General features: G+C 41.0%; 1 protein-coding gene across 2 annotated transcripts in view; it reads right to left on the reverse strand.

The window, feature by feature from the left end:
• Positions 1-1183: 1183 nt before the first annotated feature.
• Positions 1184-15923, reverse strand: part of scube1 (signal peptide, CUB domain, EGF-like 1) — a 134929-nt gene continuing 120189 nt past the window's right edge. For both annotated transcript variants that reach the window (XM_078281325.1, XM_078281324.1), the window contains 9 exons: positions 15759-15917; positions 15274-15477; positions 14984-15145; positions 14063-14230; positions 12574-12735; positions 10157-10354; positions 7829-7981; positions 7572-7651; positions 1184-7146 (listed from right to left, as the gene is read on the reverse strand). In XM_078281325.1, the coding sequence (XP_078137451.1) occupies positions 6994-7146; positions 7572-7651; positions 7829-7981; positions 10157-10354; positions 12574-12735; positions 14063-14230; positions 14984-15145; positions 15274-15477; positions 15759-15917 (1439 nt within the window). In that variant the 3' untranslated portion in view covers positions 1184-6993. The remainder of the gene's footprint in view (positions 7147-7571; positions 7652-7828; positions 7982-10156; positions 10355-12573; positions 12736-14062; positions 14231-14983; positions 15146-15273; positions 15478-15758; positions 15918-15923) is intronic.

Consider the following 15923-nt stretch of genomic DNA (forward strand, 5'->3'; position numbering starts at 1 on the left):
GTTTGTTGTTTAATGTTTACGGCATGTACTCTCTAACTGGGACGTTTTGGGACCGATTGGTGGGGATTTGCAATGGCAAAATACACAAGAAGGTACACCGGTAAGAGCAACTGAGGTTTTACCATGTATCACCTAATTTAAATAGCTCACGTTACTGTATTGTGTCAACAGTTAACTTCATTTAATATTGGATGTGGCGTTTTCTTTTGCGGGGTGCAAATGTTCCACCAAAACAAGTTCCTTCCCGAGAGAGCCACGCTCGCTGTGTCCGGAGCTTAGTGCAAGACGATTGTGATTGGTTTAAAGAAATGCCAATAAACCGGAGCACGTTTTTCTCCCATCCAGGAATGTTGTGTGGAAGGGCCACACCTTTCTCGCAGCGCTGTGGAGATACATCTGGGCTGAATCTCGTCCCCCTTATTTGATGGCTCCTAGACTCCTCGGCCCTCGGCTGAACCGGAGGTTGTTCTGTCCCTCCTCGGTGAAGGCCGTCTCAAAGCTCTTATTTCTGACCCGAGGAACGAGGCGCGAGCATGGAGGAGGGATCATCGAGGAGCTATAGCCGAAGAAACACGAGAGCAGCATTCCCGGAAGCTGTGCAGCTGAAGGAGTTGCTAAATATTGTTCTTCTACTTTATTTTTTATATTTATATAGTTTCATTGTATTTTGTTCTTATATTTTTTGTACAGCTCACTCTAACAGCGATGCACAACCATTCCAATGCACTTGTATGGCCCTGTACCTGTGCAAATGGCAATGAACATCTATTCTATTCTATTATTGTGTGTGTACAGTTTGTGGTAACAGTTACAGGGTTTTCATTATGCTACGTCCTGACAGCGAGGCGGTTGAAACGGGTTATTTCACATCCACTTTCTCTTTAAGACAAAGAAAGAGAATGTGAATGGAGAAAAAAAAATATCACCCCAGTGCGGATGATGATGAGTGTTTCTGATGTAGCATCCAGATCTGCTGTACTGATTGTGTCACTTGAAGTTAAGAGCAAAATTAGCAGCGTCAGCTACATTTTCCGAGAGCGTACTTCAGGCCGGTTGTGTGTAACGGCACACAGAGCCACATCTGAGGAAAGATAAGAGATATAATGAGCAGATAGGAGCCGCTCCAAGGGCTTCTCTGTGTCTGTTTCACATTCTACATGGACACAAAAAAAGACAACCGGAGTCTGTTTTCTGCTACTGTTTTATTTAATTTGTTCAGTACTGGAGTTTCATGGACCAAACAATGGCACAACACTGCGTTACAGTTTCTCTCTTTGGGTACAACCGACTAACACAAATGTTAAAATTATTCCTCTACAAATTGGACTAAAGTACAAACACACAGTCTCTTTCTCTGTCACAGGCGCCCGGCACAAAAACTCACTGCTCTCGCACACACAGACACACACACACACACACACACACACACACACACACACTCTCAGAATCTCTCTCTCACTCTCGCACGCACGCACACACATTCTCAGAATCTCTCTCTCGCACGCACGCACGCACGCACACACACACACACACACACACACACACACACACACAGAATCTCTCTCTCACTCTCGCACACACGCACACACACACACACACACACACACACACACACACACACACACACACAGAATCTCTCTCTCTCGCACACACGCACACACACACACACACACTCAGAATCTCTCTCTCTTGCACACACGCACACTCACACGCACACACACACACACACACACACACACACACACACACACACTCACAATAGAATACATTCTCAGGATGAAAAAAAACAGTCAATTATAAATTTTAGAGCATTTCATATCATTTTTTTTCATAACACTCATATTGAACAGTGCCCACCTCAAACAGGAAGTAGGCCGTACCATAACTTGTCTGTGTGGAAGCTAATTGGCAAGGCCTGGAACTATACCTAATGACAATCCAGTGACCTCACCGACATTTAGGAATATATATACTTTAAAGGGGTGATTATGAGGCAATGCCTGTAAAACTTTGTTGTCTTTTTCCCCATTTTGTTATGGGTTCTTTCCATTTAATAATATCTTAATTTGGAATACATTTATGATCTTATTTTGGAATACAACCTCTAACTGATCAGTGCCATTCAGGACCATTCTTGTGGTGTTGCCTGCTTTTAGCCTATTGATTACAAATAATTGACATGACTACAGACCGTTTTCAAAGTACACGTTTTCTTATATACCTTCCTGTCTTGTTGGTTTCATTTCAGTGCACTATGAAAATCAAAAGTTAGATGCTTTAAATCAGATCAAATAATTTAATGTGGATGTCATGGACACGCTTTGCAGTTATTAGGCTAAAACATGCACAACCTGCAGTATGGTCGTCAACTGATAGTTTGGATCTTTTAAAGTGTGGTTGATTGAGGTACTTCTCCATAGTCAGTGTGTTGGCTACAGTAGATGGCGGTCGGCACGCCACCAGTTTGGAGAAGCAGACGGGAGTACTGACACTGCTGGACGGAGGACAGCAGCTAAACCTTTTTTTAGACCAATTTCATTTTAAGTGTACGCTAGATTTTAAATATTTTCACCGCTTTACCTTGCCGTCAGACTCCTCTTTCCGACGAGGAACTGAACACATTATCTCCGCTCTCTTCAAAGCCACCAGACTCCTTTGACAAAAACAGTCACTTTACCTCGCAGAACACGGGAGTTGGTGGTCTACTGCTGCCTCCATCGGTTAGTTTCTGTTAGCTTTGTTATTTCCTAACTCTTTAAAACACCAAAATCACACAACAAACAAACTCATCGATCAAGACAGGGGTAACATTTACTCGCTGTATTACGGACACTTCCGACAAAGAGCACAGTATAAAGTCCCATAAGATATAAATGCGTGAAAAGATAAACCTGATTGGCTAATCTGTCTCTGGGGGCAAGTCTTACACACACACACACACACACACACACACACACACACACACACACACACACACACACACACACACACACACACACACACACTAGTTTGATTGACACATTTTGGGCAAATCATTTGGGCATGAATTACAACTGGCATCGGACAAAGAGCATCTGTTAATGTGTGTATCCCTTCAAGAAGTACAAATATTAGCAAAAAGTAACCCATATACAGTATATTCTATGAGACTGTTATGTTTCTGTCACTTTGATGGTGGGTGATCAAGTTTAAAAACTAGTACATTGCGGTCTTACGTCTTTTCCTTCTGCCGGTCGTCCTGGCTGAAGACCCTCCCTTCGCCATTTTCTGAACGCTCATAGGCTAACATTGGAAACTTGTTGTGTTGATTTCTCCTAAACAACTGGCTCTGGAAAATGGAGGTTGGCTTGAGTCGAACAAGGAGGAGACAAGGATGACGTATACAAATATACTGCGCATAAAGAAAGTTTCTGTTTATAGAATTTGTGGGGGGGGGGGAATCAAGTGTCAAATACAGTGAGGTACGTATGAACGTAGGTTGGACCAGCAGCTACCGTGTTCTGCGAGGTCAAATGAAAAATGAAATGGATTTCTGTCAAAGGAGTCTGGTGGCTTTAGAAAAGAGCATAGAAACTATGAGGGGCCATCTGGGACATTATTCACAATTACCTCACACACATACATACATAAGTGAAATGCTCTCACACACTATACTGAAATGCTTTCATACACACTAGTGAAACATTATTGAAAATATTCCAAATATAGCATGACTATGGATAAATACCTCACATAACCCCACTTCAAAATATCCAAACTTCCCCTTTAATCTATAATCATTGAGCTTTGATAAGCTCTAAATGAGCACTGATACTCCCAAATATTCCTTGTGCTCAGCACAAAGACGAGAAGCATTCTCTTTTCATGAATGACATGAGTTTAGTTTCTAGATGAGCTTTAACACCAACAAGCATTTAAAAAAAAAATAATCATCAGTCAGGGAAGGCTTGCTTCTTTATGGGTTAACAACACACAGATAAAGTTCACTGGCTCAACGTTGACGCTGCAAGTGCTACGGACACACCGACAGTCAGATAGGAAACCCCTCTCGCTCTGACTGCCACTACAGTCACCTCCAGACCGACTCCAGTCACACCATACTGTACGTGCTTTTCAACTCCAGTCCCATTGTGCCGATATAGAGCCCATCTTCAATACATGGTATAGGATTTCATAGACATATTAGTACCATTGGGAATGACACAGAAACATTTAGTTGGGTTATAAAAGAAAAGCATAGTATACACACTATACTTCCTATTTAATGGAAAGAGATTGCATCTGGGTGAATGCAGATATTGTAAGTAGTTTTTTTTAGAAACAGGCATATACTGTATGTAGTATGTAAGTAGTGCCATCATACAAGAAGCTTTTGTGATGATGCCTCTTCTCTCTGGCAGCTCTAGGATACGTTGGAGGGATGAAGCAGGACTGGGCAGTGAAAACACAGACACGCTGTAGTGGTGGTAAGTATGAGTGATCTAATGCTCACATTGTCTTTTCTATGTGCGCATTAGTTTAACATACAGATGTAAGATGCTAAAGCTTCAACCTAAATGTTTTTCTCGCTGTGTGTGTGTGTGTGTGTGTGTGAGAATGGGACTTGAAGCTACTGTAAATGAGAGATTTTGGGGGTCACTGCAAGCTACAGAGTGGGGGCAATAACAGGAGCCGCCACATGTGGCACATTTCAAAACAACAAAAAAAAAAAAAAAAGAAAAAAAAAGGTAACAAATACGTAACTTAGATCTTTTTTTTTTTTTTCCTACAGTTTAAAATATAAAATTCAAGTGCAATTAAAGTTCCAAATATTAGTTACATCACATACATTTCTCTCTAAAGTAACAATCTGTTACTTGCAGGTAGTTTATCTCATCTTGCTATTTATCTTTTTTTTAATTTTTATTTTAAAAAAATTACTATATAGACTTTCTGATTCACCCCATTGTATCTTTCCCTGTGCTCAAATGGATAAAGCACCCACTAAAGGTGGAATGGTTACATTTCCCCACTTTAACATGTCTTTCAAATCATTTTTGTGTTAAAAATATGTTTTAAGGGCACCGACTGTTTTCTCATCTCCGCCTCGTGCACATCGGGGCCAATAGAGAAATCCAATTCACAATACATCCCTGGACACCGTGTGGGCCAATACATCTCTCAACACATCATGCACATACACCTGTGTATGTCCACACAAACATACACGTCTTACATACGTGTATGTGCGTTGTACATCTGTGATGCGGGCTTCTGCAAGTTCTGACATGTTCAGTATAAATATTACAAAAAACAAAACAACAACACAGAAAAAACAAAGCAGAGCAAAATAACATGAGGGAGGTGGAGGGAGGGAAAGAAAGGATTGCAGAAAAACATGAATGAAGGGGGCAGAAATCTGGGGATGGACGGGAGAGAAGAAGAAATAGTACATGGTGTGCAGAATTAGGGTTTGACCGATACATTGGTTTGCTCATACTGGCCATTCATTAAATACTGGGAGTACCACTTTACAATATGACTTTAGGAATGCATAATAATAATAATAATAATAATAATAATAATAATAATAATGAATGACTTGATCGTGGATTACAGATTACTAATACACAATGTTTAAAGAAATAGTCCGACATTTTGGGAAATTGACTTTCTTGTCGAGAGTTAGATGAGTAGATTAATAGCACTCTCGTATTCATCAACTATACAATATATGAAGCTACAGCCAGCAGTGGGGTTAGCTTAGCTTAGCATAACGACTGGAAACAGGGGGAACCAGCTAGCGTGGCGGTGTCTGAAGGTACAAAAACTACTGCTTTTATGAGGACCAGGAAGTCGTGGCGTCGGGCCGAGAACGGATTGAACAAACAAGGTATAACGTGTGTATTACTGAGTTTCAGCTGGTGAGCGGACTGTGATACCTTTGGACAAACGCAGGCTAGCTGTTTACCTGTTTCCAGTCTTTATGCTAAGCTACTATTGCTGTTTCATATTTGCCATACAGTATAAGTATGTAAGTATCATCAGGAAAATCTTCAAGTTTTAAAAGTTAAAGTACTGAATGCAGTAAAATCCTCCCATTTTAGAAACTGAAAACGATCCAAACTGTTCTGTCAATCAACTCAGCGTTTAATGGTCCAATCATTTCAGCTGGACTTTTGAACTGTTATATTGTTAGTTATATATTGGCTAGTTTAATTTATAATACATCTGAATGTGTAAAGTAACTAGTAACTAAAGCTGTCAGATGAATGTAGTGGAGTAAAAAGTACAATATTTCTCTCTGAAATGTAGCGGAGTAGAAGTAGAAAGTGGCATGAAAAGAAAAGACTCAAGTAAAGTACAAGTACCTCAACAACTGTACTTAAGTACAGTACTTTGTTACTTAGTTACATTCCACCACTACTTGTTACTGAAACCAACCTCAGACATAGAATATGGAGGTTTGCTATGCTGAATCTATATATATATTTTTCATTTTGTTGTTTATTTGTTGAAAAATACTCAATTCAGTATTCAATATTCAATTAGACGATGCACCACCAGTATTGCAGATATTGCACCTTCACTGGCACGCAGGGCCACCCTGCCTTAAGGAGCTGCTAAATGTTACCGTACCAAACTGAGAAAACCCCCTCAATACTCAATACATGTTAGGTATTAAATTGTCAAATTTAAGGAAACAATATATATCAGGCATCTTCTGCTTTGTTATAAAAATATGAATACTGGCCTGCAAAAACCCATATCGGTCAAACCTTACAGAAAAAGCTGCAGTAGCTAGAGGGAAGGGTGTCAGTTAGTGATGTGTTACTACTTAAAGGGGTCAAAGAGGAGGAAAGGCAGCATGTGAGGATTGAGGAAAAATGTGTAATCATAAAATGGATACAAAAACGTATTGACCAATGCCGTGGAGAAGTAGACAAGGGGGAGCGGGGGGGTGGGGTTTACATTTAGGTTGCTGGATTTAACAGGACAGCAGAGAGGCCCTGTCTATTTGTATGGCCTTAGGAACCTGGTGACTTTGGAGCGCAGCAGCTTGATGAAGGAGCGAGGGAACATCTCTTTGGACTCCTGTGCCGTGTACCTGAAGTAGTTCTGGGGATGGGCCAGCACGTCGAACAGGGCCTTTATCAGCTTCTTGTCCTGTAGGGAGGACACAAGGACAAAGAGTGTCATGGACCAATCATAGGAGGTGAGGACTTTTTCAACCTTTATTTCTCAGAAAATCAGAAAAGGGTTTATTACCACAGTAAGTTACACCAACGTGGAATTTGCCTTGGTGAATGGTGCATACATACACAAACAAACATTTAACATTAATAAGAAATAAACAATAAATACAGACATGAATGGACGGAGTGCAGAATGCAAAAACAAAAAATACAGTATGTGCAAAGGGCAGATGTATAGTCCAGGATGAAGGTTAGTGCAAAGTGTAGTGACTAGGGATATGTGTGTGTGTGTGTGTGTGTGTGTGTGTGTGTGTGTGTGTGTGTGTGTGTGTGTGTGTGTGTGTGTGTGTGTGTGTGTGTGTGTGTGTGTGTGGGGAATCTAAGACTGATAAATACCTTTAGTATCTCCTGGTGGTTCTCGGAGGCGTAGAGCCTGCCATCTCGCACTATGTCCTCTATCAGCTGCTGGTAGTCCTCTGGAACAGGACAGGGAACCACACATCATAGAGTAGATAGAGTAAAGGTAGAAAAATCAGTAACAACAAATAATTAATCACATGATTCACAAGTAAATTGATCATTTTTAAATGATTAGGAAGCCAGTCACGGCAGCCTGTATGTGAGATGTGAGAGCTGTGTGGAAGGGGACTCACCGTCGTAGGTGACGTAGGGAACTTGGAACCCTTTGCCACTGTTGCCCTCGTTGGACTTAAACTGAATCCAGAGCTTGCGAGAGCGAGAGGTGAAGGCGATGGGCCGCTCATAGGTCTGACACGTCTCATAGGTGGTGATGGAGGTGGGAAGGGCTGGAGGAAGAGTACAAACATGTCACTAGCAGTCAATAGTACTTTTCCACATCCTTAGGGTTTTATAGACATGTAGTTCATCATCTGGTATGTATCAGGAGATAAGTTGGCAGTTAGGAAGAAGTATTCAGATCCTTTACTTAAGTAAAAGTACTAATGCCATGCTGTAAAAATACTCTTTTTACAAGTAAAAGTCCTGCATTGAAAGTTAAACTTAAGGAAAAAAATTATGTACGCATCATCAGGAAAATGTACTTAAAGTATTAAAAGTGCTCAATGCAGTAAAATCCTCCTAATTTAGAAACTGGAAATGATCCAAACAGTTCTGTCAATCAACTCAGTGTTTAATGGTCCAATCATTTCAGCTGGACTTGTAAGCCTGTATATTGTTGGCTAGTTCAAATTATAATAAAGCATCGTATTTTATAAACTACATGTGTTTTGTGTGCAGAAATCTTAATTTGCACTTAAGTACAGTACTTGAGTAAATGTACTTAGTTACATTCCACCACTTTGAGTTGGTAAACGTGGTTCAGTTTCTTTCCATACTAAATATATTCTGAACCAAAATCATTTAGCGTAACTAAAAGCCACATGAGAACTTTCACCCCGCTTTTTTCGGTTACATGTGTATGGGAGTGAGAAAGTAAACTCAGGATTAGTGCATACTTCTGTGAGAAAGCATCTCTGTATGTACTGTATGATTGCCGTGTTCATATGTGCCCAACTAATTGTATCAAAGGGGGAAACAAACCAGAGTCGGATTGAACCGAACTAAACGACGCAGGTTTGCATATGTCCTAAGGCAGGGGTCTTCCAATCCAAGGACCCCTTAACTGAAAGAAAGATGGATCAGGGACCCCCTACTACATATATTGTATAAAACTAAGTTGCATATTGAACTGGGCCTACAATAACGTTTAGGGCAGCCTAAAGCCTTTAAACATACCTTTTTAGTGCAAAGAATACTAAGCTATTGGAATAATAGGGATGACCTGGGATTGTTTTGTCAACTGCTGTTTCAGTCAAGTTGTCAAGAATGAACTGTCATACTCAACTTTAAACAAAGCCAACACAGATGAGAAGTCCTAGACTGGCTTGTCTTGCTCAGAATCTAGTCTCATGACAACTGAGCAAATTTGAGTTGAGGATGGTTTTGTCAAATGGTCTGAAATGACCTTAAAATGTCAATCAAACTGTGGTATGGTTCACGACTAGGGATGAGTCTTGAGACCCGGTTCTATTAAGGACCTGGTTCCAAATTTCTCAAAACACGAAAATGAATAAGGTACGAGTTTATCGATACTGCTATCTAGAAATAGATAAATAGATACGTGCGTGAACCGGGAAAATGATTCACAAGCACAGTGTGTGCTTAAAGACCATAGGTAAAGACTAGCCTCCCCACCGCAAATCGTCCAAAACACAGTCGGACCGGCTACGGAGAGCACCGCTCTGTGGGCCGCTGAATCAGCTCGTTAAAACAGAAACAGCGACAGAGACAGAAGAAATCAAACAGTCACAGACTCACAGTTTCTGCAATAAAAGCAATAATACTTCTGTTAAGATTAAGAATTTTTTCGTCTCGTCTTTCCACCAAATTATAGAAATGTATCGATAATGCTATCGGTAAAGACTTGGATAGTTAAGCAGTCTCTAAAACGGTATCAATATCAATACAAATTAACGATCCCCATCCCTACACACTACATACTACAGTATGTAGTGTGTATATAACATATGCACACTACATACTGTATGTAGTGTGCATATGTTATTCAATCACTGCTTAAAGCACTTCTGGTTGGACGCCAACTACATTTCGTTGCTATGCACTTGTGACAATGTGCAATGAAATCTAATCTAATAATCTATTTTGCCACTGAAGAATAATTTGTGTGTGTTTATCCTATAGGCATCATGAGTGTCATTTTTGCATTATTAATCATGTGTAAAAGAGGCTTATTGTGGGGAAACATAGAAATAAATACCTCATTGATGTACAGCCAGAGGTTAACATTCAAGCAAAACCACACACAGAAACAGAACAACCCTTTGGCTGGCAATGGACATTACCGTTGCATTTTGAGTTTTGCAGACTACCAACATAAAGACCATGGATCTGTCTGATCAACTGGTAAAAAATATCTGTATTATTGTGATTTTTTTCTTTACCACTCTTCCTCATGACCAGCACGTCTCCACACTCATCCTCGATGGGGAGGAAGATCTCTGGTACCACGATGAGAATCCGCCTCTTGTGTGGTGGGTTGATGGTCCAGACGCAGTCCACGTTGGATGGGTAATCTCCAGGGTAGTTAGGAGACTCAATGTAGCCTGTGTATTCGCCTAACTCGCCTCCACACAGCTGGTCTGAGGGAAGAATAATAGAAACAAACATGACTCCTGTCAATAGAGCTCAAAAACGGTGACCGCCCATTTTTGGAACGGCTCTGGTTCCCAAAGTGATTTTCCATCTCTCCATTGATGTTTCATTAAATGCCTGTATATAAAGTTTTAGGCCTGGAACCAAGCCAACCAGCTACGAGAGAAAAAAAAACGTACAAAGGTAAAGGTAAAAAGGTACAAGACTGTGTGTACAGAAACGATCATAGACTTCGGTGACAGCCGCTCGCTCTAGCCGTTCGCAGGTGCGGTAAACATTTCCATGGTTAAAGCGAGCTCTACCACATAGAGGCGCCGCTGTTGCGCTTAGGATTGTGGGTAGTGTAGTATTTTTTCCATGAAATTGCAAATAAAATATGTTTTTCTTGATACAAGGTTGATTTAAAAATAAATTGTGGCTTCTACAGGAGCAGAAACTTTCGTTTCACAACCTCGGGCTCGTGGTCAGTCTACCTTGGATGGCTTCGACCAGGGGTGTCAAACATACGGCCCGTGGGCCAGAAGTGGCCCGCCAAATGGTCCAGTCAGGCCCACTGGATGACTTTGCAAAGTGTGAAAATTGCAGAGAAGTAATTCATTCCAATTTCAAATTTACCACTTTAATCTCAGAGAATATCAGAGTTCTTTTTCCGTAAATGTATGACTTTAATCTTAGAAATTCTGAGTTTTTTCTCAGAATATTACCCCTCTCTCCCGGGTCCGTAACATTATTTTTTTCCTACAACGGCCTTAGAACGCTGTCGTAGCAGAAGCAACTAGCGTTTGCCAACATCAAGCTGACAAGAAACTCTGTGGCAGATTTCTATGATCAGTCTCTGATCTTTCTGGAGTGGTTTACTGGTCCGGCCCACTTGAGATCAGATTAGGGGGATTTGGCCCATGAACTAAAATGAGTTTGACACCCCTGGTTTAGATCTTATGGCTAATAATCAAAATCCTTACAGAGAAAATGAATGAGATTTTTACTTTCAGAACCACACTGTTGAGCTCTATACTTGAAGCCTACTGTATTCTCATCTGGCACTCATTATCAATCAGTTTATATAAGGCTATCAGTTATATACTTATATATATATATATATATATATATATATATATATATATATATACTTATATATTAGTGCTGTCAGTTAAACGCGTTATTAACGGTGTCAACACAAACCCATTTTAACAGCATCAATTTTTCAATGTCAATCGCGAGATTAACGTTCTTTTTGGCCTAGCAAACTTTTTAGTTTTTTTCACAGGCTGTTGCAACAACTAGTAACGTTAGAAAAACTACACCACCACACACCAACACCACACCAGATCTAGCTAGACCGGAAACAAAACAGGCACGCCGCACACACTTGTTTGGGCTTGCGAGCCGGCCAAAGAGTAGTAGACTAACTTTACGTTTTGAGTGGACGGCGAGCGCGAGACGCCGAAATGGATGCCAATAAGATTCTGAATGGAAAGTTTACTTTTAAAAAGTTGTCGAGGGGGACAGTAGTTTCATGCATACACAGCCTGTATGACACGGAGAAAGCAGCCACACTGGAACTGCTGCAAGGTGCTGCAAACGCTGTCTCATTAACCGGTGATCACTGGACGTCAGTGAGGAATCAACATTATTTAGGAGTTACTGCACACTATATTGACTATGTATATCAGCATACTGTTTTAGGACTGTGTTGGTTGTATCATTTTTTTGACTTTTTGTCATTTGGGACATTGTCCACCCCCTTTTCTATCCAGGAGAATTGTTACATTCCTTATTAGAAAAAAGTAAAGGTTACAAATGTCCTGCTGTGGCATCTGGTTTTTGGACCATTTTGTTTGTACTGTATAAGCAAAGTGTTAGTGTTACATCTCAGTTAGGTTAGGCACTTGTAGGAATTGTGCAATAATGACAGATTCACACATTTTTCTTTTGTTTACAGTAAATAAAAAATAAACAATTACAAATCTTAAAGTCAAGTTCATAAAGTCACTTTCTTTGCATTCATTTGATTCCCAATCAAGATCCACTGGTAAGAATGGCTTTCCATTGTTAATATGTACTTAAAAACTGTTCTGAAATGCAAAATAATAGAATTTTATTCATGTGATAAAACATGCGATAGGAATTTGGAGATTAATCACGATTAAAAAAATTAATCGTTTGACAGCCCTAATATATATATATATGTATTGAACAACATTACTTTTGCAGTGGGACACATTGGTGGCACCGTCAAAGTCAGTGGTGGTGTTCCCCGGGCAGGTGATACAGTAGTTCTGCCCAAAGTCAGACTGGTAGGTTCCTGCTGGGCAGCGGATACAGCGATGGGTACTGGAGTTGTAGTAATGTCCAGGAGCACAGTGCACTGAGGAGGAACAGGAGGCAGTCAGTGTACACACAGTATAAAATGAACGAGAATAAACAGGCCATCTACAAGATACATCACACAGCTGTGATATTATTCCTGCCTAGATTACAAAGCAAGCATATAAACAGAGAACTAAACCCTGTACAGATGACTTTATCATCTACATGTGCAAATTGCCATCTCATAAACATCTGAACACTACTTTATGACAGCATTAACAATAAAACTGCTGACAAATGGCTTGTGTCTTTGCAAATGCCAGCATTAACATACGCAGTTTTAAAGTGGCACATAAGATAAAAAGTTCCAATTACACGGTAGTCAACCAACCTATAGAATATTAAACAAGCCTTAGAGTCTACAGTAGAGCTTGGATTTCCAGCAGCTTTCAGTTTAAAAGATTTTCGTCAGATTTTGAGAGACTCTAGTCACGCTTATCCCACTCCTCGTTTCCAGGTTGGCACTCCAATTAAGAAACTACCAATTCGATTAGTCATTTGAGCCCGACTGCCGGCAGTGCCCGCCTTCCAACTCAACATGTCAAATCGGCCAAAATGAAGGCCAACGGCCCCTCCAACAGACGACGGCACGGAACACACCGAATAGACTCGAGTCACTGACCTCGCCAGACTGTCCGATGGCCGAAAATCGGGTTAGTGTGTCACGACCTTAACATAAATGCAACATATTATTAGCAAATGTAAATCTGCCTATTTGATAATAGGCTTACTGGCCCATAGGTAAGGTAGTCACTAAGGCCATCCACAGTTAATTAAAAGGATTCAATGTGCCACATGTATGTTTAACATCAAAACATGATTTATAAAATCATGCCAACAATTGAATAGCTTGTATTGTATGCAAAAAAGGTATCTATAAAGGCTTTAGGCTGCCCTACATGTTAGTGTAGGCCCAGGTTTGAAAATGGCTTAAAAATCATTGAAGACCCCTGTGCTAGGTGAAAAGTCAGAGGATCACTAAAGATATTGCAATTCATGCTGAGGGGGACATGGATGTGTGTACCAAATTTCATGGTAATCCTTTCAATAGTTGTTGAGACATTTTAGTTAAAGCCATACATTCTTCAAAGTGCTAGAGAAAAATAGTTTTTTAAACGGCAAACTGGCATCTACATTGAATATACAAAATAAAAGCATGATTATAACCCCCCCTCATATAAATATAAATGCATTTTGGCTGCCACAGTGCTGTTTAGATGGTGTGTGTACCAAAGAAATACTGTATCAACAGACAAAGTAGACATAAAGAGATGCGCACTATCTGACACACAAAGACAATGACACACACAGACACAAAGCCTCACCTTTGGCCTCACAGTCCCTGAAGGACACTGATCCTTCATACTTGGTCATGAGACCTCCTCCACAGGGGAAGCAGAGGACTCGGCCTGGTTCTGGCTGGTAGGAACCCAGTGCACAGGGCTGGCATGGACGGAACCCGTCAGCAGAGAAGTGACCTGCTGTACACTGACCTGAGGGAAGGACAGAAGAAAATCACCTGTCTTTAATTTCTCTGTGATCCTCTTAATGTATCTGTAGCTTTTTGTCTCTCTAAGACACTGTTTGAAGTTGGATACTGATTGCACAATGTAAGAGTGTTTCTCAGTGTAGGATCAGTTGGTAAATATCTTTCTAATCTCCGCTCTCCACAAAGAGCTCAGTAACTGAACACACTTCTGGTCTGTGGTGCTCTCCTGTGGCTGTCGATCAGATTCACTTTGCATGAATGGCCACTAGGTGGTGCCAACCCAACACACATTATACATGCATGTAATATGTACTGTATGTCGCCAATGTAGAGAAGACTTATTTTACCTGCAGCAATACTGCTGCACTTTTAGCCAAAGGGAAATTAAAATGTCCCAATTTTCAGCAATGACAAAGATAAAAGAAGGAAAGAAAGTCTACAGTTGATTGGCAGACAGGATAAACATTTAAGGTACTCTAATGCAGTGGTTCTCAACTTTTTTGAGTCGCAACCTTCCTGGAATAATGAGCTTGGTGTTCTCCCCAACCATCTGGCGACCCCCAGAAATGATCTGCAGACCCCCTTGGGGTCCAGACCCCCAGGTTGAGAACCACTGCTCTAATGGACCAGCTCTTGTGTGTTAACATGATTAATACATTTGGAATAGTAATACAATTCAATTGTTTCAGTACTGTTGGAGCAAGGATGCAAGATCTGATGCGTTTGAAATGACTGTAATGACAGGATGGTGACTTACCTCCACATTGAGACACGTTCTTGGCGCCAGCGATGCCCTGTCCTTCAGTGCTGGGACATGGCTCACAGGACAGCTGACCCACCGTGTCCTGATAGGTACCGGGAGGACACTGGACACACTGCTCCTGCTCCCCGCTGTAGAACGTCCCCACACCACAGCTCACTGAGGAGGAAGACACAGGTGGATACTTTCTGAAGTAACTTTCTGTGGCTCCTGTTGATCTTTTTTTATTAAAAACAGGGCATTAACATCATGACACTAACAGACAACTAGTAAAACTCCATACTAACCACACTTTCCGTCTCGGAGGACTTGCCCTGTGCTGCAGGCCTCGGCTCCCTCTGGTACCCTGGACGGTTTCTGGGCCACCTCGTACTCCGTCCCAAAGAACTGGATGTAAAACTGCTGTTTGTTGATGGATTTCCTGAGCGTCCGCATGGTGCTCTGCAGCTTCTGCTTCATCTTTTCCCGCACACAGTCCACATTACACGTGTCTGAGGCAAAAAATGGGTGTTCATCAAAAAATGAAATCTTTTCTTTCTGAATGCTTTGCTTGTTTATATACATCATATTGTATTCTGTATATGGTTCGGTACCACAAGAGACTTTTCGTAGCAATTTTTGAGATTGATTTAGTATTTCCAGTTTTGGAAGCCTACATACTCTTCTGTAAGGTATGCATGCATTCTTTGTAAATTTTTCTTTGCACTGTATGAATGTTTACTATTTCATTCCAGTTGGAGTTCGATAAAACAGGTAAGGCAGAACATCTCACCTGAAGCCTCTTCCTCCTTCATCTCCATCTCAAACTCAGCTGTGATGTGGGAAACCTCTTTGGAAGGAGATTTGCGTCCTCGTCGGCGCTTCTTAGACGAGTCGCACTTGAGGTTGACAAAAGTTACCTGGCAGTCGTCGGTGCAGGGGAACTGGCCTCCTTCCA

Source organism: Sander vitreus, chromosome 23 (assembly GCF_031162955.1).
Source record: "Sander vitreus isolate 19-12246 chromosome 23, sanVit1, whole genome shotgun sequence".
NCBI lineage: Eukaryota > Metazoa > Chordata > Actinopteri > Perciformes > Percidae > Sander > Sander vitreus.